This window comes from Dermacentor albipictus, chromosome 1 (genome assembly GCF_038994185.2).
Source record: "Dermacentor albipictus isolate Rhodes 1998 colony chromosome 1, USDA_Dalb.pri_finalv2, whole genome shotgun sequence".
NCBI classification, from domain to species: Eukaryota; Metazoa; Arthropoda; class Arachnida; order Ixodida; family Ixodidae; genus Dermacentor; species Dermacentor albipictus.
In genome coordinates, this window is record NC_091821.1 from 348,308,964 (window position 1) to 348,332,936 (window position 23,973).

Consider the following 23,973-nt stretch of genomic DNA (forward strand, 5'->3'; position numbering starts at 1 on the left):
AGTCAAGAAAAGAGGGTGAACGGCCATAGACAAGGTAGAATGGCAAGTAGCCAGTTGTGCGTTGTACGGTGGTATTATATGCAAAAGCCATGAATGGCAAAATTGCGTCCCAGTTTGTGTGATCTGGTTGTATGTACATGGCTAGCATGTCTGAGAGCATGCAATGAAAGCGCTCAGTCAGGCTGTTGGTTTGAAGGTGGTAACTGGAGGTTGTCTTGTGGGTGGTGCCAGAGGCTCTGAGCAATTGATCTACTATGTGTTAAAGGAAAGCCTTCCCACGATCGTTCAGGATGACACGAGGAGCACCGTGACGCAGGAATAATGCTTGAAGTATAAATGCAGTCACTACAGAAGCCAATGCCGAAGTCACTCAAGCTGTTTTGGTGTGACGAGTTAAGTGGTCGACAGCTGTTGCTATCCATCGATTACTGGTGAGAGAGCTGAGAAGGGGACCATGCAGGTCAATGTCAACGACTCCAAATGGTTCCGGTGGACACGGAACCGGTTGCAGCTCTTCGCTTTGAGCTTGGTGGGAGCTTTTGGCACTGACAAAGAGCGCAGGAAGTGACGTGCCTCACTACACTAGCAGATAAGCCAGGCCACTAGAAGTGACCTTTTATGCAGTCATACGTTTTCTGGAAACCAAGGTGACCAGCACTCATCTCGTCGTGATAGGCCTGAAGAAAATGAGTGCATAGAGAGTGAAGCAGAATAGGCACCCAGTGTTACCGTCAGGGTGATAGATATGGCGGTACAGGACGCAGTTGTCAAGCTTGAATTGCATCAGCTATCGACGAAGGTAGGTGTTGGTTGGGTGGGAAGTTCCCTGAAAGTGGTCTATGATGTGTCGACAGTAAGAGTCAGCGAGTTGGTGAGGTATGAGCGGTCCATGGTCATTCGAAGGAATGTGGTCAATAGCAGTTAAGGACAAAACGTATGGAAAGACTGTCCGAAAGCTTGGCACGAAAGGTTGTAGCGGAACCATTGCACGGTGACGTAGGAAGTGGGCAGCGTGAAAGCGCATCTGTGTCCTGGTGCTTTTTACCATGCTTGTAGATAATAGCGAAGTTGCATTCTTGCAGACGAATTATCCAATGGCCAGACAAGTTCTTGAGCGTGGAAAGCCAGCATAAGGCATTGTGGTCCATAACGATGGTAAAATGGCAGCCGTGAAGACAAGGTTGAAACTTCTGTACCAACCAAACGACAGCTGGACACTCCTGCTCAGTGATGGATGGTATTATGCGTCTTGCCATTTGTCAGCACGCGGCTTGCATATGGTTAGAATTTGAGACTGGCTCCAACCAAATAACTGAATTTTATTAGCCCAACTCCTTATTAGCCCATTCGGCTCCTTCTTCAGGGGGTTGTTCTTCGGGGGGTGGCGGCGTGCCGCTTTTAAAGCATCTTTTTTGAAGAAAGGAGGGGGGGGGGGGGACACGGGAGGTGGGGAGACACTTCATAGACGGAAAGGTGTGGGGGAACAAAAGGAAAGGGGGGGGGGGGTGTGTTGTTGATGGCTTCCATGGTGCTGGGATGACCGGTGCTGGGGGTAGTGCTCGCGAGGGTGCCCTTGATGGGAGGCGGGGGGGGGGGGGGGGTTACAGGGTCGCGCCGACGTTCTGTGTTGGTGAAACAAGCGGGAGTCTATCTGGCTGTGCGTCCTTTTCTTTTTTTCGTCATGTCGCCAAGGCCATGGACATACACCGAGGGTAGGTTGCCCTTCACGCGGTTTATGTTATTCCCCGTATTCTGAATGTGCCATGACTCCAGTAGTAGTCTCTTTCGCCAGTTCGTTTCTGTTTGAATGATTTCGGTTTCCTTGAAAGCAATTTTGTGGTCGGCGTCTTCAGAGTGTTCAGCGACAGCGCTGCGAATACAGTTGAATGTCCTGACGTCGTTCTCATGTTGTCTGATCCTTTCTTTTAGATTTTTGGTTTCCCCGATATACGACGCCGGACAGTCGGCACAACTGATATTGTAGACGACGCCTTGGGCTTTTTCTTTAGGTGGACGATCTTTTGGTTTAGGGAGGGGGATATTGAAAGTGTTTATTGGTTTGTGCGCCACTTTGAGGCCTTTTTTTAATATTCGGCTGAGCGCTTCGCTGGTACCTCTGATGTACGGGATGGACACTCGCTTCTGGGGTTGGGGAGAAGTCAACGGCTGAAGGTCCCGCATTTTGCTTCTTCTTTTTTGTTGTCTGGTTGTTTTTCGAATGAAGTCATCTGTGTAGCCATTCCTCTTAAGTTCGTTGAGAACCGTTCTCTTTTCTTTCTTTAGATCCGATTCCGATGAGGAATGAGTTTCTGCTCGTTTGAATAAAGAATTTACAACAGACGCCTTGTGGGTTGCCAGATGGTCGGATTGGAAATGAAGATAACGGCCTGTGTGGGTTGGTTTTCGGTAGACTGAAAATTTTAGAATGCCATCTTTTCGTGTAACTTGTACATCTAAGAATGGGAGTGATCCGTTCTGTTCGCGCTCATATGTGAAGTGTATATCCGGCTCTATGGAGTTTGAGTGTTTCTGCAAGTTTTCGACTTGGCTCGTCTTCCCGATGCAAAAACGATCATCCACGTACCTGAGGAAGACTTTTGGTTTCGGGGAAAACATATTTAAAGCTCTCTCTTCGATGCTCTCCATAGTCAAGTTAGCCATGGCAACGGAAATTGAGGCCCCCCATATACTACAAACAGGTTAAAGGAACTCCTATGGGGGCCTCAATGCCAATGAGATGCTGACTGAGATGCCCGCCGAACAAGACATCGCCACGCTGCATCATTAACGCCTTATAATGGTAGAACCAATGTCTTTATGTCTTCCTTTTTCTCTCGAACAGTAACGGAATGGAACAGCCTACCCTATAACAAACTTCTCAGCACTGACTCAATAGCCTCTATTACTATCTAATTTTAGTGCTTGTTCTTACGAAATCTCGTTTCAATTTGTATCGTTGTGCAATATTTATTCATTTGCGCGTTGTAGTAATATCGAATTATGCACTCCTCCTTTTTTTTTCTGTTACATTTCCTGTGCTTTGAAACTTTGCTTGTAAAACAGTGTTTCAATTTGTACCTGCCACTCTCTATGCATTATTTAGAGGTGCTTTACTCATTATGCGATTATACTTTCTAATACATTTTTTCCGGAGCTTTCTTTTTTTTTTTACTCCTTTGTCAATCTATTGTTTTCTTTTTTTGTATGTACCTTTCCCCTCCTGCCTGGGCCTTCTAAGGCCTGCAGTATTCCTAAATAAATAAATAAATAAATAAATAAATTCAGCACTCCTATAAGTGGGTGCGTCTCCATTCTACCTAAGCGACTTGCCTGTGACATCATTGTGAAGCCGTTTTTGGAGGCACATATTATTCAAGGTGTGGGCTAATTGTCGAGAAAAGGGTGCGTGCATACTCAGCAAGCTGCTCAAGTTAATCACATCCAAGTGGCTGCTAATCGCCAACTCGCAGCGTTCTGTGTCATGACAACCCATCAAGCCAGTCAAGAAGGGGATCGGAATTTTGGGGAGCAACTTTCTTTCTGGTAGCTTGGGTTGTTCACCTCTCTTGGTCATCACTGGAACAATGAGCGATCATCTTTAGGGGTGGTGCATGTGCTTGGTCTTGACCTTCTCATTAGAGGTGGAGTTCTGTGACGTCTACATGACCACCGGATTGACCGATTAGGACATGAACTGCTTTCCTAGTGAGTGATGTAGGGAAGACTGAGGGTTTTTGAAGAGAAATATTCTGTGTGTGGGGGTGTTCTGCCAGAATTTAGCGGGCTCCGTGCTTCCCAGATAGATATAGTGTGCTCCAAGAACAACGTAGCTGCATGCTACAAGTTAAGACGTACTGGAATCTGTACTTCAGCCAGTATGAGTACGCCTTTCTTTTTAAACAAGTTTGCCCAATTTCCCCCAGGTAAATAAACACCCTGCTTCATTCCTTCGACCTCCCAGACTTGTACTTATCAGCAAGAAAGCAAATCTTATCGAAAAAGTTCAGATGACGGTGTGGGCCAGCTACCCGTTTTGAGGCGCATTGGTGGCATAAGCTAGAGAATAACCCTTTATGTGATGCCTGACTGTGGGACGACTGTACCAGACTCCTACAGCGGACAAACATTAGGCCTGCGCCACGTCTGCACCTCAGTATTCCTTTCGAGTGTTGCATTGTGCCTGCACCACTGAAGTGAAATGGCACAGTATCTATACTTCTCATGCTCCGTTGGGAATGGGTCCACAGTGGTGGGTGCAGGCGAATCAAACGGACTTTTCATCTTTGACTTGCCTTGGCTAGGAGTCATGTCAATGGCAATGTGACTTGCTAACTGAAACTGTCTGTTGTTTGCTTTTAAATTTATATTTATTGATTCTGCATAATTAGACAAATCCGAATACTGAAATTCAATTTGAGGCAAGTACCAAATAGTATAACATTTGATCAAATATTTGAAAAATACTGAATTTGCCCGAGCTTAGTCATTATACACATAGCAGTAGATGTCTACCGCTTTGATTAAAAAGTTGTAGTTGTATTTGCACCTTGGCAAGTTTCTAGCTGGTATCCCATGGACTTCATGTTTTCTAGCTTTTTTTTCCTGAATTTAGAGATACTAAATGGGCAGGGAATTGCTATGTAAGTAGCTTCAAGTTGAGATGTTGAATATAGCTTGACATAAATTATAGTGCAAAGTTCTTTACATTAGCTTAATGTGACAATCTCTCACAGCTTTCTTTATTGCCAAGTTGCATTAGGATGGTGCGTAAATGCTGTCAATCTGTCACCAGGTTGTTTCGGTGTACAAAGAAATGTCATGATTCTTTGTGTAATGCTTCACTAATGTGTAACTGTGCTATCCTTAATTGCTATGAATGTCTAGTTTTGTGCTAGCTGTGCTAAAGGCATTTTCCTCCCATAGGAGGAAGCATTTTTGGCTCGAGTAGAGATCAAGGTCCGTATACCAGATGAACTCAAGCCTTGGCTCGTAGATGACTGGGACCTTATCACACGACAAAAAAAGGTAGGACTGGCTCCCTCATTACTTTACTGATTAAGACAGCTTTCAAAGAAAGGTCTATACTCCAATTTTATACATGGCAGGCAACATTAAGAAGGCTAGGAGACTTCTCTCACTCCTCGCATTTGTTATAAAAAAAAATTGTGCGTCACATCTGAAAGACAGGTTTGAGTATGCATTATGTAGTTCAATGTAACAAGACAAACTTTTATGTAGCAAAATATGATTTATTTATTACACTGAATACGTCATACATCTGAACTTGTTTGATGCCAAACAATCAAAGTGGCATGTTTTTGTGACCAGTGGCTACAGGGCAGTGCTTGCACTTGCAACCAAAACATACCATGTCGCATACTGGAAGCACAAATGAGCACAAGTAACAGATGATTTAGCGTTGTTGTGGTAATATAAGAAGTAGTTATTTCGTAGAAAGCATCGCAAGTTAAAAACAACTGCATATACTACGAAATGAGTGGAGTGAAACTTCTATGACCACACTAGTACTCTCATATTTTCTGCAGGGTTCTAAGTAGGAAGCGTTAAGTTAGCTTTTCCTTGTACTATCACACTTGAATGAAACGTGAATGGGAAGAAATGAAGAACACCTCTTACACTTGATAACTTCAAAGTGAGATGCGTGATAAGGGCCTAGCTTGGTGCCAAGTGTGTGCTGGCTTCGAAACTATGCCTCTGTGAATTAATCACCCTGGTGTCATACAGAGCTATGAGTATAAAAATGGAAATCCACTTTCTAGTTCACTTTTTCATGTTCACATTTCATCCCATTGTGAGTGTACATTGTGGCAATGTTTTTTTCATTCTGGTTATGCCATTGTATTTTTGCAAAATTTGGATTTTATCCTAGTGTAATAAACAAGTTGGACTAGAGCATGGATTTGTAACACTGTTTATGGCTATATGTCTAACAACGAAATTTCGGATAGTGCTCAGTAGCACAGTGTGGCTATTTACGTAAGTATTTGTGTTGTTAAATGGTGATATGAAAAATAAAGACCTCCAGCTGTAGATCGTGTTGTGTCATCACAACATCCACCCAAAATGTAGAATTGTAAAGTAAAGCTTCACGTTGGAAAAAAAGAAACAATCATGCATAAACCATGTCTATTGTGGGGTTCTCCTCCATGCTCTTGGGACAAAGGAACGACAACACAGTAGTGCAAACAATCACAAGGGCATTTATTGCACCTTTCATAGATCAATGCCTGCTAGCCAAGTGGCTATCCACAAATTATGCCGATGGGCGCGCAACAAATCTAGAAGTCTGACTCACCGTGACCGGATAACAAGCGAATATGTTCACCCCATGCTGGATTCCAACGCCTGGTCGTTCGCGTGTACGGTCACGTGAACGGTGGCGCTTTCGAAGGCGGCCACGCGAGACAGTCTCGCAGAAGCTTGGATCGGTGCACGTGCAGCACGTCCGAGCTGCTTGCCGTTCCGCCACCAAAAAGAGAGCCCCTTATCTTTCCCGCACCCCCAAGTAGCCCTGCCATGAGGCGGCGCTAGCAGTGCAACACTCGTGCCATCTCGCACTGCGCTTCAACCACTCCGACCACCGTGGGCGCCAGGCCACGCGGCGACGACGCACTGCAGAAGACAGGAGCCATGCGGGAAAACAAGATATCAGGGGATGCGTGAGAGTCACGCGTCCCCATGCTATTAACTGATGACCTGAGATTTTGGTGACTGCGATATCATTCTGTGTCACTGTTGTTGGGCATTGTGTCACATAAGTGTGAAGATTACATAATTTTGCTACATATTAAGGACCCAGGTCTGTAACAGAAAACACATCTGTGATGTCACATGGCAGCAATGTCATCAGCGTCATGGCTTTTACATGAAAACCAATTTAGCTTAGCAAATTCTGCCATTAGTATCCTTTAAAAGCTTCTTCGCTATTGATGGATATACAAAGCCAAATTCCTTTCTCGTGAAGTTTTGTGTTATGAAGTGTGTTAATGAACTTTGCAAATGTCATTGCATTTGCACACAGCTTGTTCAGCTTCCCTGCAATGTTACTGTGGACCACATTTTGGCCGATTATGTGAAACAGAAGACGTCAGTGAAAGGAATTTCATCTAACAAGTGAGTAGTCATGCCTTAACTTACCTGCAGTCAACTCAGTTAGCTTGGAGTTCTTTTGTTCTGTATTGCTGTGAAATATATATGAAGTAGAGGAACTACAGTTAATCCTCAATATAACGAACTTCAATATAATGATGTTCTCTATACGAAGTATTTTACTTTTCATAATCTCTTGTCTGTAGAATATCATGTATTTAGAACCTCAATGTAATGAAGCGTGTTTGTATGCAATTTCAACATAACAAAATTTCACTGCTGCCTCAAAGGAATGCTGAGACAAAAAACGAAAGCCCTTTCTTAAAGAAAGATGGCTGAACGTGAAGCTTTCCCCCAATGCAAACTGAATCGAAGTCTAAAGCCAACGACTACGCAATGAACTCAGGAAATGCTGAGCAACCCGATGCTATGCAAGTGTGATTTGATTGCTTATTTATGATTGTATTTTTTGAACGTAGAAGTTGAATGAAGATGCGTTTCCTTAAAGTGCATAGCCTTTATCTTAGCTCGCATAGTGATTACACTCACACGCTCACACTTTCATGGCCGACATTACACTGGCACAGTATAGACCGTTTTATTGAGGGCGCCGCCATTTTGCAATGTCAGCGATGTCTATCGTGTGGCGCCATGCTGGTATATGGGATCGCGCTGGAGGGTGCATGGCAAACGTGCTGTTGACAACGAGTGGCAAGTTTTCTTGCTTTCCCGGGAGGTGTCAACAAGCTGTTTGGATTGGAAAACTTCTTAAGGTGTCATCACTAAGCTTTTAGCTTCGATATAGCCGCAATATTGAATGGCAACGGGCCCAGAGGTATTCCCGCAGCTCATCCCATGATCAAAATAGGAGGCGAGTCAAGTCTGAACATTGTCGATACATTACAAATACATGTAACGTGTTATTATTGTATGTCTAGCCTTGAACTCTATTAACGTATCACTCAAGCAACAGCAATCAGAGGTGTCATCATATGTCATGCATCCCAATCCAGATAACTGAGAAGCTCCGAGGAAGCACGTTTTGCTAGCATTTATGGTCCTAAAATTTTCGCGGAACGATTTTCTAAATATTGTTTATCTGTCAACCGGACATCAAGCTTTACAAAAGAAGGAACTGTAAAATAACTAGATCGAAAGGGCTGTTAACATGGATAAAATGAACTTACGATAGTAGCTGTGATTATGCCACGATCAACCAGATGCATGCAACGCATTGAAAGATTATGTGCACTCTTAGGCCTTGAATGGTACCTGTGTGTTCAAGGGCACCTCGCCTACTCGAGATAGCTGAAAAACGAACAACTATTCTTTCAACAGCAACTTTATTTTCTGCAGTAATAAAGCGTGCGATGAGCAGTGTTGACAGTTTGCCGGCGAGATTCGGAAGCACGGGAGAGCCCATGTGAACTAGGGCCGGCCGGCACACCTACTGCATGGCTTTGGTTACAGAATGAAAAAGAACACACCTTCATTTCTTAGTTGGCACGTACTGTTTCTATAATATGTCCTCGGACAACTTCCGCCAGAGTGTTGGTTGCCAAGCATGATAATCTTAGGACACGTTTGAACAGAATAAGTTTAATGTGTGTGCACAAAGAAATGTAGTTAGCTTCATCCATTCGCAGTAGTTGACCGACTTGACTACGCACCTTCCTTTCATATCCCAGTTTGATCATGGGTGCCTAGTTTGGAGTTCGTCGCCGAGTGCTCACTGGAAACAAAACCTTCCGAATATACACGCGATGGCATCAAGTCCTTTCTGTTTATGCTGGCAGTGCAAAGCGGATGCTTCTCTATCGCAGCAGCGGTGTCCACGAAGTCGCCGCGGCTGAAGATGCACTTCAGGCTTGCTTCCTAAAGTTATTTTTGCAGCTGAATACAGCAGAGTGGTAGCCCATTGTCCTTGAGTCATCCGACATCACAGAAATCTCAGAACGAACACATTAGAATCGCACTAATCGCACTACCTTTCCACGCTGTCAGTGGGAGAAAATGGAATCCACACGAACCAGTGCAAGGAGAAGAGCAGCGCGGCGCGCTGGTTCGAGGCTACTTTCCTCCTCGCTGATGAAACAGTCTACAGTAAAAGCTCGTTAATTCAGACCTGACGGGACCGGGAAAAATGTCCGAATTATCCGAATGCCAAATTAATGAATGAACAGGAAAAACAACATTAAAATCAAGTTGGAGAAGCATACCTTTATTTACTGATGTATTTTGCAATAGTCGTCTGCTTTTTCGCGCAGATTCCGGCTGACATCACAATTTTTCTTAACTCTTCCAAGTGGCCAACAGCCCGCAAACTGTCGGAAGTGCTCAGGCAAACGTCCTCCAATATCAAAAGCGCCTCCGTGACTTCTCATGAGGTGCGATGAGGTTGTGGCTGCACCTCCTCACATGACTCTTCGTCTGAATCACGGTCTTCCCGGGCGCCTGTAATTTCTTCATCGGTCAAGGGACCAGTCGGGGCGACACAATCATCAATCGCAATGTAGTCCTGAAGGGTCACATCTGTGGGAAGGACAGCGTCGAAGGTCGGCAGTCATCATCGTTGGACTCGGCTGCCACCTCGTCGGCTACTTCCGCATGCTCGGGCCTCACAAAGCCGCTGTGCCGAAAACAGTTCGCGATGACTTGCGGAGGTGTATTTTTCCACACGTGGGCGATGATGTGCACTGCGCCGAATAAGTCCACTTCATACACCTTTCCAACTTTTGTGCATAAGATCATTCTCTGTAGCAGGTGCCATTGGTACATCGCCTTCACTTTGTGAAGGATACCCTGGTCTGTCCGCTGAAGAGGGCACATGTAGTGATGGGCGGCAAAAAAAGCTACCTTGACGCTCTTCAGTTCAACTGTGCAGTTATGTGCACTGCAGTTGCCAACAACCATAATTATGTTGCGGTCCTTAGACGTGAAGTGCCAATCTAACTGCTGCAGCCAGCCTCGAAAAATGTCAGAGGTCATCCAAGCCTTCCTGTTCGCTCTATACTCGACAGGAAGGCTTTCGATGTTTTTAAAACAACATGGCTTATGTGCCTTCCCTATGACAACAAGTGGCAAGCGCTCTGTGCCAGTCATATTGGTGGCTGGAAGCACAGTTATCCGTTGCTTGCACTTCTTGCCACCAATGCACGGGTCCTCTTTGAAAGTCACCGTCTTGTCGGGCAGAGCTCTGAAAAATAGAGCAGTTTTGTCTGCATTGAACACGTCACTTGGTTCATATGCGGCGATGTGCTCAAGCAGCTTCACATTTTTCCACTGGGTTGTCACGCTTTTGTCAACACTGGCCTTTTCGCTGCACACACTTCTGAAGACAAGTTCGTGTCTCTCCTGAAACCTCGTGAACCACCCTTCTGAAGCTCTGAACGATTCAATGTTCACCATTGCAGAGTACTTCTCATGTTGTGCCATGATGAGAGGTCAACTCAAAGGCAGGTGCGCGTTGCGACAGTCAGTAACCCACTGGAGCAAAGCTTCTTCGAGCTGGGGATGAGCTGCTGTTCGCAACCGCTTTCTTGTTGCATGAAACTTCTCTCTTTCGAAGGCTTAAGAATCTGTTGTTCATTTTTCGCGTACGTTCCCAACGTGCTGCGCTTCACGTTGTACTTGGTCATAACGTGCTGTCGCAATTCACTGTTCTTCAAAGCCTGCATTATTTCCACCTTAGTCGCCAAGTTCTAGGCTTCGTACTTCTGCCACTTTGCTGGCGTTGCCACTGTAGTGCATGATGGTGGTGGCATGCAAAACGTGGTCACAATGAAAAAAGAAAACTGCGCAAGAAGAGATGATGCCAACTCGACAACACAAGGGGAAATGGTGTCGAAGGCGCAGTGGAGCAAAGAAAGAAGACACCGACGTTCAATGATGCAGCAATCGCCCCAATAATTAATGATGATGGTGACGTCTCTCCGGTTTCGGTTTCACTCCCATGGCGCCAACACTGCTTTACCACACTTTCGTGTAGCGGCAACAGTCAGCATTTGTCCGAATTAAGTGGCGCGGGGCCGAATTCTGACGAATTAACGAAGGTTTGTTTCCATAGACTAACATGCACTTTGGCTGGGACTAATAGAGCGGTCTGAATTATCCGAATTCCCGAATTAGCGGGTGTCGAATTAACGAGCTTTTACTGTACTGCCTTGTGATTGCTGTGGTAAACTGTCAGAGGCTCTGCCATCATAACCTGGCACAGCCTGTTTGCAAACGTGAGATCAATGCAGAAACGATGTCGTATCATGGGTCTCTGTAGGTTCTTCAGTTTCAACGAGTAGCGATCTGGCATGAAACGCTCGGTCCATTTGCCGTGCTCTTTCGCCAAATCGATGTTAAAGTCATGGCACACAAGGATCGGCATACTATGTGACTTTAAGGTCTTCATCATTTCTGTCAGAAACGTTTCTGTGCCACAACAAGACATGTTCAATGTGATTTACACGCTGACGATCAGAAGACCAGTAGGCATCTTGACTGCACAGGTGTCTCATACATAGCTTCTGCATGCCGTTGGCAATACATGGGATAGGCCCTAAGGGCACGATCACGCTCCGCTTAAGTTGGCGTACGGGAGCCTTTTATTCTGCCCTGCGCTGCACCCGCAGCCGGCTCATGGTGACGGCGGGTAATGCATTGCGTGCCACACATAAAGCAATGCAGATATATACAGTTTGTCTGGGTAGCGTGGCATTCAACCATCTTTCTTCAAGGGGCTTTGATTTTTTTTCCAGGTCGTAAGACGAGCCCGTGTTCACGCACATTTTCTGTCTCCCATAAGCAGGGAAGCTCAGTTAATCGCGACAGGGGTGGTGTCATGTCTAGCAGACGCAACTTGCACTTCCAGTAAACTTTGTGCACATGCGCTACTCTTGCTGAGCTCGTCGCTTCACGCCGTTATTAGGCACTGACCAGCTGGCCAGTCAACGCTGATGCAGTACTGCGAATGTAAACTGTAGTGCTCTACGCATATGTGTAAGTTGGCTTGGTGTAAGTGCAGTGCGTTTTTGGCGCTCACAGACGAATCAGTGAGACATAGAAAGCTTCGCTTTGTTATATATGGAAACTTCTGCGGACGCAGATGATCAAATGATTGAATTATGAGCAGCTGCTTGCAAATGCACCTCTCAAATCACGAGCCACTCATGTTTTGTATAAAGTCCAATTGCGATAAGAGCCTATTGCGGCCCGTGCACTGTGTCCTCTTGATTGGCTTCGAAGCTTAGAAAGCACGGCGCATTGCATAATGCCAGTTCCCAAAAAGCAGGTTTGCCTCAGTACAGAAATTTATGCTGCAAAGCGTACATGAGGTAGTGCTGTAAAGCTTAACAAGCATAGGAAGGGGCAATATTCACGGGATGTAGTATGTATTCCCTAATTATACACACGTGCACCCGCCACCTCCTGTCACAGTATGAGCACCGATACGCCTAATAAGTGTACTGGCAGGCCTTCAGAGCTTTTTCGTGCATGCCTGTGGTCATTTGAGCCCTTAAGGGCAGTAAAAGCACGCATTCATTTTTAAAGCGAAGCTTTCTTTGCCACTTCCTTCGACTTTTCCGTTGCTGCTGCTTTGGGCTGCTGCTGTGGCGCACACTGCGTCAGAGGGGGGGGTCAGAGCGTGTATATAGATGACAGGCGCGAGTAAGAGCGGAAAGGCACTGGGAGAAACTCATTTGAATGTACACAATACCCTCTGGAGTGCCCTGGTCGTCGCCACATTAGCCATTTGACAGCTGTAATTATCCATGACTCCCCTCAAGCATTGCAGAAACTACAGCGCTTTCCTTTCTACTGATGTGCAAGGCCAGACAGGACGCAGGTAGGACTATAGAGAGGAGAAGAAGGAAAGGGAGGAGAAGAGGCAGTTCCCATACAAGAGAGGGGGGAGGTGACGTGAGAAGGCAAGGAAACCCCACTACTATACGACAGCGGTTGCGGGGGCACAGGATAAGCTTAAGTTCAAGGTACGTTACAGTACGTTGCTGCCATTTCTGAAAAATAAACCCTATGCAAGTATGTGAAGCGGGCAATTTATGCAAGGCGCGCAGAAGCAGAGCCGCATTAATTAAAGTGCACTGCAGGGTCCAGGAGTCACTACGGAAGCGGTCGACCGTCAAATCAACACTTCTGTGCTCGCCACGTCAGTGTTGCTGCTACAGCATTGCTAGAGTTCGTGGATTTGATCCCAATCGTGGCAGCCACACTTCGACGGGGGTGAAATAGAAAATGCACGTGCACTTACATTTTGGGACACATTATAGGACATCACGGTGTCAAAATTAATCTGAAGTCCGCCGAAGTCTGCCCCAAATTCCAAATGTGGTTTTGGCACGTACAGCCCCATAATCCAAATCAAATTTAATACTTCTGCCACAATGCGATGTGCCATGTAAGGCAATGACAATGCTCAACCCTCTCGTAGGTTATGAAGTACGGTGCACAATAACGCCTCAAGCAAACATCTTTTCCTGTGTGTTCTGTGTGCTAAGCAGACAAACAGCAGTGATGCACGCAAGGTAACGTTTAACATCAACTCGCCACTCTCGTGTTGCCCTAAACGTTGAAGAAATTAAGCTTTAGCCATCAACATCACCGCTAATTATCGTCAATCAAAGCATCCAGCACGGAAAGCTTCACTTACATCGATTTCCTCAGTGGGTGGGATCTGCATAATTTTTTGGACTATCCAACTTTTCGGGAGTTTTCACGGCCTCTAAGGAGTCCGAAAAATCGGACGTTGACTGTACAACCGACCAAGAGGATGTTTCAACTGGCACGCAAGGTGAACATGCGGCAAAACTAGGACGAGAACAGAAAGGACCTACACATTGAGAAATGAACAGGAAAGGAACTGTGGCACTGCTTCTTTGAAGGAGCTTGAGCTTAAAAAACAAAGTGTTGGCTGACGCCGAGGTGCACGTCACTTTGATCTAAGCCAAAATAAATTCTTTAAAACAGTGAAACACAACACTGAGGCGTTGTGTGCGGGCTGAGAGTATGTCAGGACAGTTGAGGTTGACACACCAGCTGTTGAGAGAGAATCTCACTTGTGACAAAGTTCGGGCCTAATACCAATGAGCTTGCTATAGTTGATAGAAATAGCCCATTTTCAAAAAATATTTGCTTGTGTATGCATCTCTTTTTATTCGTATTTGAAAATGTTCGACTGGATTTGCAAAGAACTTTACCTTTTTTTTTTGAGCATATTTTATTTGCTGTGCATTTTACTAACGCCCTCCCTTCAGTTTTCTATTTTGAATAAAATAAACTCTACTGCTTACTATTCAAACTGGATTAAGTTGTTTTCTTTTTTAACCTTCTTTAGCATGCTTACTAGAGAGTGACAGCATCGGGCAACATGGTGTGAGCCCGTTTTGGTATAAAACAAAGTATTGTCTCACTCGGGGAATATTGCAAAGGCACTCAGGGAAAACATAGAAAACTCAGGGAATTTGAAAATGTCAACTTGTTAAACACCCTGAATCTGCCGCATGTGCAAAGAGCGAGCGAGCCGAGACAGTGTGCCATCATGTAAGCTGTCTTCTCGGGTGTTTAGTATTGGAGATTGCATAATCTCGAGTTTTGGTGACTCGATGGAGCGAGAGGCAGGCAAAGCATTTGCATCCCGCTGCCGGAGCTTTTCATGATAGTGTCATCCCAGTACAGGCGACGCTATCAGCGGTTAGGGCAGAGGACACGCAAAAAGCGTGGCTGGCTTTGCTTAATTCATAACGCCGTTGTAAAGATATTGTCGATGTGGCATGAAACCATATCATTAGTCGCCGACTCCTAAATTCATCGAAATAAATTGTTTGCTCATTCAAGTTTGTTTTTTCCGATTGCCTCATAATTCGGAAAACTCTGTGGCCCCTTTGCTTGTAAGAAAAATCAATCGGTGACTGTACTTGTTTGCATAAAAGGTCGAATTTCCAATGCAACAAAACTTCAATGTAATAAAGAAAATTGCCGATTTTACCGACTTCATTGTATCGAGGTTTAACTGTAGTAGTAATAGATAGACCTGTAACTGAATCAAAGGAAAGCGAGAGGTACCTTCACGGTCATGTTGTGTTTGTAGTACCTGTGATATGGATATCAGTGGTGATGAACACCTAGAGACTGAGCAATAGGGATATAAAGGCAAACTATTAGCTAAAGCGATATCAGCGAGTGTGTGATGCATTTTACTAGTTGAGTAAGAGAAAAATAAGAAGTATATTTATGGCCATTTGTTGCCATGTCCATGAATGGTGCGGGCTAACATTCCCATGAATAATCTTGTACACGTACAAAAATATGCAAGAAAGTTGGTGGAAGGACAGCTACCACGGCAGCTTAATGGTGGAGCACTGCATATGTAATGTGCAAGATGTGGCTTCGGCACCCATGTGCAGCAAATTTTCTTTGCCCACTTTCGTTTCCTTTTTCCTTATTATTTTAACATTTCAATTTTAAAAAAGAACAGTTATTTACCCATAATGCTTTCCCTGGCTTCATTGTCTGTTTGCTTCATGTGACTGTGTTACTAAAATTTTACTACTACTATGTACTAATAAGCTTACACTAAAATGGTCAACACATGCTGGTCAAGTTTTCAAATAAAAGTATCGTCCAAAACAGGAATAGTATACTGCACGTTCTTGCAAAATGATGCAATATATGTATTCTAGCTAGTCAAGCTTGTAGCTGAGATCATTCATGTAATAATATTAGTTATTCTTTTTACACCCGACAACATCACAACACAGATAATCACAATAATACCTTTAGGCACATCATGTGATTCTGAAATGGAAGCCAGCAAGCACGCCAGACATGTTCATTTACTGGCACTGGTCCAAGAAAACCATGGACTGGCACCAATTTTGAGACATCAATGCCTAGAATCTGCTCTGAAATTCATTGATGCTCCATGTATCAGTGTTCTCAAATGCATGTGGAGCCCCTTTAAGCACAACAACACTTGGAATGCCACTGTGCTTTTTCAGCAAGAATCACATTTAGTGGCGTTTCTTTAATGCTCACTGTTTCTTTTGTGTTCACTGTTCTGATAAAATATTGCTGAAAAACTTGTCTCTCTGTAGTGCACTGCCTAGAAATTTTTGTACAGCTGACTTTAAGAGCACAACAGTAAAATAGAACTATTTCTTTTTACACAGGGAGAGTGCTGTCATTGAAGTGACGAACGGGCTCAAGGAATACTTCAACGTGATGCTAGGAAGCCAACTTTTGTACAAATTTGAACGGCCTCAGTATGCTGATGTAAGTTTTGTCTTTGATAATAGGTGTCTATGCATGATTGTTTTGCCAATAGTGTACAGTAATATCTCGTTAACTTGAACTCGCATATCTTGAAAAATCGGTTGAGTCGAAATTTTCCGCAGCACTGAACTATTTCCCATACGTGCCATGTATATGTTGTGCTTTATCTCTAAGTATTTTTGGGCTAAATTGTGGATATTTCGAAATCTTGCCTGAGAGCGGAACAAGAACTCTGCCACCGGAACGTTTAACAAGCTTCGTGCGAGACTGCCACTCCTACCAGAAAGCTGATGTTTCCCCTGAGTGTCAAGTCGAAACCTTAAGAGCAAAACGAGAACAATGTGAAAGCTGGAACCAACATTTTGACAAGTGCACTTGTCTTTTTCAAGGCAACATATGCTTTCCTTGGCACAGTATACAGTGGAATCTCAATAAACGAAAATCGCTTAAATGGAGCTACTTCTTAAACGGAACACCATGCTCATGGGTAGTTAGTTTTGTTTTCATGCAATTGTATTGCTTTTTCTCTCAATAAATGGAACTCCTGATGAACAGAACCAATTTCCCTGGTCCCTTGAGGTTCTGTGTAAAGAGAGTCTACTGTATGTAGGTACGGTTTTTGTAAAGGGGAGACGGGATAATGCAGGTGGGCAAGGCAACGAACGAGGGTGTTTGTGTGGCAAGGGTGTAGCATTGAAAAGAGAGGTGGGCTATTCAATGTCGGAGGAGTGTGGGGCAGCGCCATGTATCAGCTGGTTGATGTGTCACTGTAGGCTCGTTTTTTTCGTGGAAGGGGCCTGGATGACAGGAGCTGGGGGAGGGGTGGGGGGTGGGATTACCTGCTCTCTTGGAGGTCGGTGAAATATCGTCTCTCAGAGAGAGAGATAAATGTAGTGGCAGAAAATGGTGCTAGTGAAAATGTATGTATGTCAATGTAACGCAGATAGTGGGGGGGGGGGGGGGGGGGGCGGTGGTTTTAAAGGGTATGATGTGCAAGCCTGCAAATTTTCACATTTGACTGAGTGTACGAAATTTTAAAAGGAGTCTTTCTCATCGTGTTTCTTAAAGGGGTCCTGAATCACTTTTTATCGAAATGGAGAAAGGCATTCGAAGTGAAAATAGGCTATTTCAGAAATACTTTGCTGCAAGAAGCACTCCAGTTTGTTCAGCAGAAGTGCAGTTATTGTCAGTCAAACATGGCCTCTACTGTGCTCCCATTCCTTCTTCAATGTCTTGCACTGCAAAGGCTATAGCGGAGTGGGGCATGCCCACAACACTACACCTTCTAAATGTCACCGTGGTGCGCAGTTCAAAGTTAATTTTGAATGTTGACGTATATGCCACGACTTTCAAATTTGGTGCCTATGACGCGCTAAATGTAAGCCAAATGCAGTTGATCTCAGCTTGCTGGAGTGTGCTTAGCCAGTAGACTTTTGGTGGCACCCCGCGGTGGGCCGCAGTATCTACGCTACGTAGCCGACCGCAGCTACTAATAGCAGCCACGTATGGGAGTCCGCTTTATCACGAAATGAAGCGTCCATACCAAAATGAGGAGCAGGCATCTGTTGAAAAGACAGTATTTAAGAGAAAGATGACGTCATGCTCTGCTTGCGAGCTCCACGTACCATGTACAGCAGCAAAACTGGGCAGAGATGTTCACAGCAGCATATGCTACCAGCGGGCTATGTTACTTTACAAAGCCCGAGGGGTGGTTCAGCACCTCTTTAAATACTTCAAAGTGAATACTCCCCCCCCTCCCCCCCCCCCCCACACTTCTTTTTGTAATTGTTGTTGCACCCTTTAAAAATGACTTAGCACTATAATAACTACATATAAAAACAATGCCACCTGGATGCTTGAATTCCAAAGTTGCACATGAGCTGTGTGAGGTGCCTTTGTAAATTACTCGATTCTCAACTGCTCGCAGGACCTATAGCTAGCCTAGAAATATGTAGGTGTATTTTGTATCTTGCTGCGTTGAAATGTTCCTGTCTACTGTGTTCGGGAATCAAACCCACGATGATGTGCTTAACAACAAAACACATAAAGTCAACTCTTGTTACAACCGACCCCGATAATCTGATAAAAAACATCCATATTATCCAAAGTCCATAATATCTGAGACGCCTCACTTCCGAAACTTTTGGCGCGATGTCTAACAACTTTATCGCAATGAGTGAGTGACGAACATCCAAAGTAAAAAACAAACAAAAAGTAACAGTTTCGCCCGAAAGGCGAAGCATCGATTGCGATAGAAAATTAAACAAGATAAGCGCTGCAGCAGCAGCGAGCGAATTGACCTTCGTGCTCTCTCACTTCAACGCGAACTAGACGTCAAAAGCACAGCACATACGAAGCTGCCGGCACTGGGCGCACTGTCTACGTTGCGGATCGCTTTGAAGAGGAAGTGTGAGCGGACGTGAGCTTTGTTCACATCGCAGATCACTTTCAAGCACGGAGCAAAAAACATTTCGGAGTGGAAACTTCGCTGTTTGTGGCAACCAGGAAAGGTCACAAGCCCGTGGAGCCACTATCAAGCTGGCGGTACCTGGCGGCAGGGAAAGAAATTGCCACCGTTTCGGTTGCCAAGGCAACCGGTTGTGTGTGTGGCTCGTGTTCGGCCACATGCCTGGCGCAAGCTCCACTAAGGGCACTCATGCGCATAGCACTCGTAGCCTGGACAGCACTTGGTGCTACACTTAAACCATTTGGGCACAGTAAAAAATAAAACACATTCTTATCAATGACTGCTATAATAATGCGATATGTAGCTTCCGATTGTACGCGGTGCTATTGTTGGATACCCACGCCTTCAATGTCTTCAAGTATGCGACAAAGATAATTTTCCTCAAGCTCATGGGCCTCACACGCTGTGTGAACATCGCTGACATTCGCCACCGTTTAAGTTCCTAGCTTGTCATATACACTCATTCTTGATCTTCTAACGGTAGCATGACTGATAGTTCATGTTGCTACCTGGGGAGACTCACTTTTTTTTCGGGGATGTCAAAGATGCTAGAGACAGAAGAAAGATGCAGGGAACAGCCTCTGGATGCAGTCCTGTTTTTTTCGGGTGGCCCAGGATTACCTTGCCTCTAAGCTCACCGTATTGCTTATCCCGTCTCATTATGTTGCTCGTGAAATGCTTCTCGCAGATGTAATCTCTCGATGTGAGCTGACGGCCGCACCGAGGAATCGCCACAACCCGTGCTTGCAGTCGTTCAGAATCATTCGGAGCCTTGAAGATGCTCACATTTTCCCTGCAAGGCTTGTGCCCACTTATGCAGTTTTCAACAAAACACCTGCGTCTCATCTTAGGCTAGCGAATTCCGAAGAAGGGCATTTATGCGTAGCAGCACTGTCAGTATTAGGGCTCTCTAACAGACACCGACAAGAACTGTTACTGTTTGACTTAAGGGCACACAAATACAGCGTAAGGGCGTGCTCGCTGAAGCAAACGTCTGGGTCGTCTGACTGTCGTCGCCCCAGCTGCCCGCCTGGGCGTCTGTTCTTTTTTCCACTGCGGCTTGCATGATGCGCCGCAAGGCGCCGCCACTGCATGTGCCTCTGTCAGCATATGCTATTTTAGTGACGTTATCTGGTTGCCCGCACTTACGGGAGTTTCAACTCCTAAGTATTCTTCCTCCATGCTTTCGAGATACGGGGCCTGCGTGGGCGTGCACTTTGTCCACATCGCAGATCACTTTCAAGATACGGTGCCCGTGCAGGCGCGCACTTTGTGGTCCACATCGCAGATCGCTTTCAAGGTACACGGCACCCGCATGGCCGCGCTGTTAACAGCAGCCACTGGAGTAGACCCTTCCCCTTTCTCTTGCGTCCCCCCCTCCCAGTGCATCACGCGCGAAAGACGATCTGTGATCTGTGCCTCACGCGCGAGAAAGTGGAGTTCTGCCCCACTTTCCTCCCTCCCTCGTGCGCAAGATATTGAGCCACGATCGTCGGCTCACTTTCGCAAGTCAGTTGCCAGCCCACGTCGACACGGAAGAACTCTGTTTTATATGCCCGATTTTGACAAAAATTGTGGCTAATTTCGGCCGCTCTAGTCGATAGTCCGTTGTAGCATGGTCCGTTAAAAGCGAACTTCATTGCATTAATAAAATAGTTAGAACAAACTAAGGCTGAAATATGGTCCATTATGTCTGAAAGTCTGTTGCACGCAGGTTCGTTGTAACAAGCGCAGACTGTATTAGTGCTGCTAAATCGCCCTCGCAAGTAGTGTTGGCTTTTAAAGGGGCCCTGAAACATTTGTTGAACATATCAAGAAAACGTTGCTGCTCTTTTGTAGAGGCTGCTGTGAACATGTGAGCCAAATTTTACTGCACTGCACACAGCAGGGAATGAAGCTCATGTAAAAAATTTGCTTACTCTTGCTTCCGCAATGCCGTCATGCAGCATTATCGAAAGCAACTGCACCCACCAATGCTATTGGCTGATTTTGTGATCGCGAGAGCATTCTCAGTAATACATATATAATTGCTCATATTGATTTAAACAAATGAGAAATATATGTCTGCGATCAGAAAAAGACAGAAAAATAATTTCATCTTTGCGCTGCGCATAGCTGCGTAAGCTGCGTATGGCCTCCGATATGGCAGCAACATGCTGTGCAGCGTAGTCTACTACTGCTGCCACCACGTGACACTCAAGTGTCGTCTGGGGCTTTGCCCTCTTGGTTTCTCCAATGTGTAGCTCTCGGCACGCTAGTGGAGATGAAATGAGAGAGAAAGGCAGGTATCCATGTGATAACTCCATCTATAGTTGAATGATTAAAAAAAAATTTCCAGCATTAGGTTCGCGAGACAACTTCTTTTAACAGTTAGGCCATTCTTGATTAGTTAGTACGGTGTTTCAGTGCACCTTCTAAGCCTTGAACAAGACTAGCACTGTGTTACCTTGGATGTGGTCATTCACTCTTCTACTGGTGCCGGGGTTTATAACCATGTGCCCAGAATTGTCCACTGTTATCCAAGTTAACATTCTTTTCTACATCTAGGTTTTAAATGAGAGACCAGACACCCCAATGTCGCAAATATATGGTGCCATTCACTTACTCAGGCTGTTCGGTAAGTTGCCATTTTGCATAGCTTCATAATGGGACTCTGCAACCACCCATATTTGGTCTTTCCTGCATTTTTTTTTTCATAGTGTTTTGTTACCACTGTGGCATCAATATGTGCACACACTATGGTGTTGAATATGACAGCAGCTATTCGTAATTGGTTGACCAGAAAATGCTCGCAGGCCTAATAGGTAAAAAAGAGAATGTGCAGCATTGCTGTGCATTGCGCTTTTTGTATCCCTACTTCTGTGTACACCCCCCTAACGCTATGCTGCATCCAGAGCCAGCCCATAAGGTATGCTAAAGACCATATTTATTTGAATATAAGGCAAGCCTTTTTTCCCAAAATTCTTAGCCTCGATGTCACTGCCTCCGCCATACATGCGAGGCTGATAGATTCATTTTACTGCTTCAATGTGGTGGAAGCTGTGCCACATTTCCGGTGATCCACATTTTAGACAGCAGCACAAATTGTAGCAACTCGTAAAACTTGACAGGTGAGGCTGTACAGTATTTTTGCACGCATAATCCACACTGTGAATTCAAAAAATTAAAGTAAAGGTGGGCTGCTGTAAAATCATACCATTAGGCGAAATTTGCGCTGCTGTGTCATACTTCAAGCTGAAATTCACATATAACCTGCATCAATTATTTCAGGGGTTTAGATTATTCTGTATTTCGGATCATCCTTTGCCGAGTCAGAATCTACTGGTTACTCTATATTGCCTTACAGTAGTGTGAATACTTTCCCTTTTCTTCAGTCCCCCAACTGCACGCTCACCTCATAATTATCCCTTATAATCAAGTAAATACGATAAACAAAATAATTTCAGAGAGTATTACAGGCATCATATGAGCTGAAAAAGACCTGATTAAAGAAGTGCTCTGTCGATGATAAGTGTTGCAGAGCCCCTTTAAAGGCGCGCTAAAGAGAAAAGTTCTTCAAGCTGCGTTAGTGAAGTACCCTTCTACAATGCCAAAAGAGCTACTCTCGCTGTGAGAAGAGGCTTCATAAGCAAGAAAAAAATGCAAAAGCAAAATACACGTGGCAATGTGACCTTGTAGTTTACGCACCAGCTTGCTGTGATGTTGTGGATTGTGACAGGATCTGCTGGTTAGCCTTTTATTAACAAAGATGGACTACATTGTTTTCCAAAAAATCCGATGACTGAACTTGGCAAAATTCAAGAACTTACCGAGCCACAGCAGCCCAAATATGGAAAAATTTATTTGAAGTTTCAAATTTGTGGGGCCGTCACACTGACAACCAGAACGGGGGCTTCTGCGTGAAATAAATTTTAAAAAAGGAGAAAAAAATGGAACTTTGACTCTCATTTTCTTTTCTAATAATCAAGCTATTAACGTAAAGTTAACAAAAACAGAGTGTTGAAAGAATACTTTATCTGCCTAAACTGGTTTAATATCTTGCTTTAGTTTACCATTAATTTTAAGCCATAATTTAATCCATTCATGCTTATGACACAGAAAACTTCAGAATTTAATTTTGAAATGTGATCTTATGTTTCAGTGAAGCTTGGCAGCATGTTGGCTTACACACCACTGGACGAGAAGAGCGTCCAGCTTCTGCTCCATCACATTCATGACTTTTTGAAGTGAGTTTTTTTTCTTCTTTTTGTTAGTGACTGCATTGGTAGGTAGTGCTTTCCAACAACAGTGAAGCATGCATCATTGTGTGAATGAGCTCTGTTAACCCTTTAAAGGCACTGTGTACACATTCATGTAGACAAAGATAGTGCATGAACAGCAAAGACATTGATAACGGTAATGATATCTGAAACATGTTGTACACATCTGGAAACACTTCTGATTGGAAAGGTGTTGCAAGTTTCAAAAAAAGTGCACAATATTTTAGTAAAACTAGTGGGAAGGTCGATGGTTGGGTGTTCTTGTTTGATGTCTGGGTGTTGTATGCAGCGAGTTCACTTCTTTCATTGTTTTTCACAATGTTTTGCACCAGACATTAGTTTCATGTAGCTAGATAAGGTGCTTTTCAAACCTGCTAGACATAAGATATTTAATGTTATCATGTTTGATGTTCCTGAAGTGAGTTCTTGCATGGAGTCCACATTCTGTAAACTTTACAAAACTCACTAAATAATTGAAAATTGTTAATCTATTCTGCAGCTGTATGCTCTTAATGATGCTGAAGATGAAAAAAATGTGGTGAAAGCAAGTTTTCAATCATCATAATTAATCAGTGCCTCAATGCATTAATTTAGCTAGGTGTTTTTGTTTTTAGACAAAAATTCTAGACATATTCTTTCTGTTAAGTAGAGCTGCAGGTTGAATTCATGCACCCTGATTAAAACATCTCATTTTTCATTCCTCACATTTGGCTAGCAACATCTTGCTTGGCAATTGGCAATGCGAGATTTGAACTAGGAGACATTTAAAACTTACTATAATGCAGTCATGCGCAATGTACCTGGGCTAATCAATTCTTGGTCAGTTTGCAAGCCGTGCCTTGGAGTGCTGCAGATACA

General features: G+C 44.4%; 1 protein-coding gene across 2 annotated transcripts in view; it reads left to right on the forward strand.

The window, feature by feature from the left end:
- The window catches only part of MRG15 (MORF-related gene 15), a 55,145-nt gene that overhangs the window by 24,676 nt on the left and 6,496 nt on the right, over positions 1-23,973 (forward strand). For both annotated transcript variants that reach the window (XM_065456002.2, XM_065456060.2), the window contains 5 exons: positions 4,924-5,025; positions 7,043-7,134; positions 16,287-16,389; positions 21,404-21,473; positions 22,998-23,082. In XM_065456002.2, coding sequence (XP_065312074.1) covers positions 4,924-5,025; positions 7,043-7,134; positions 16,287-16,389; positions 21,404-21,473; positions 22,998-23,082 — 452 coding nt within the window. The remainder of the gene's footprint in view (positions 1-4,923; positions 5,026-7,042; positions 7,135-16,286; positions 16,390-21,403; positions 21,474-22,997; positions 23,083-23,973) is intronic.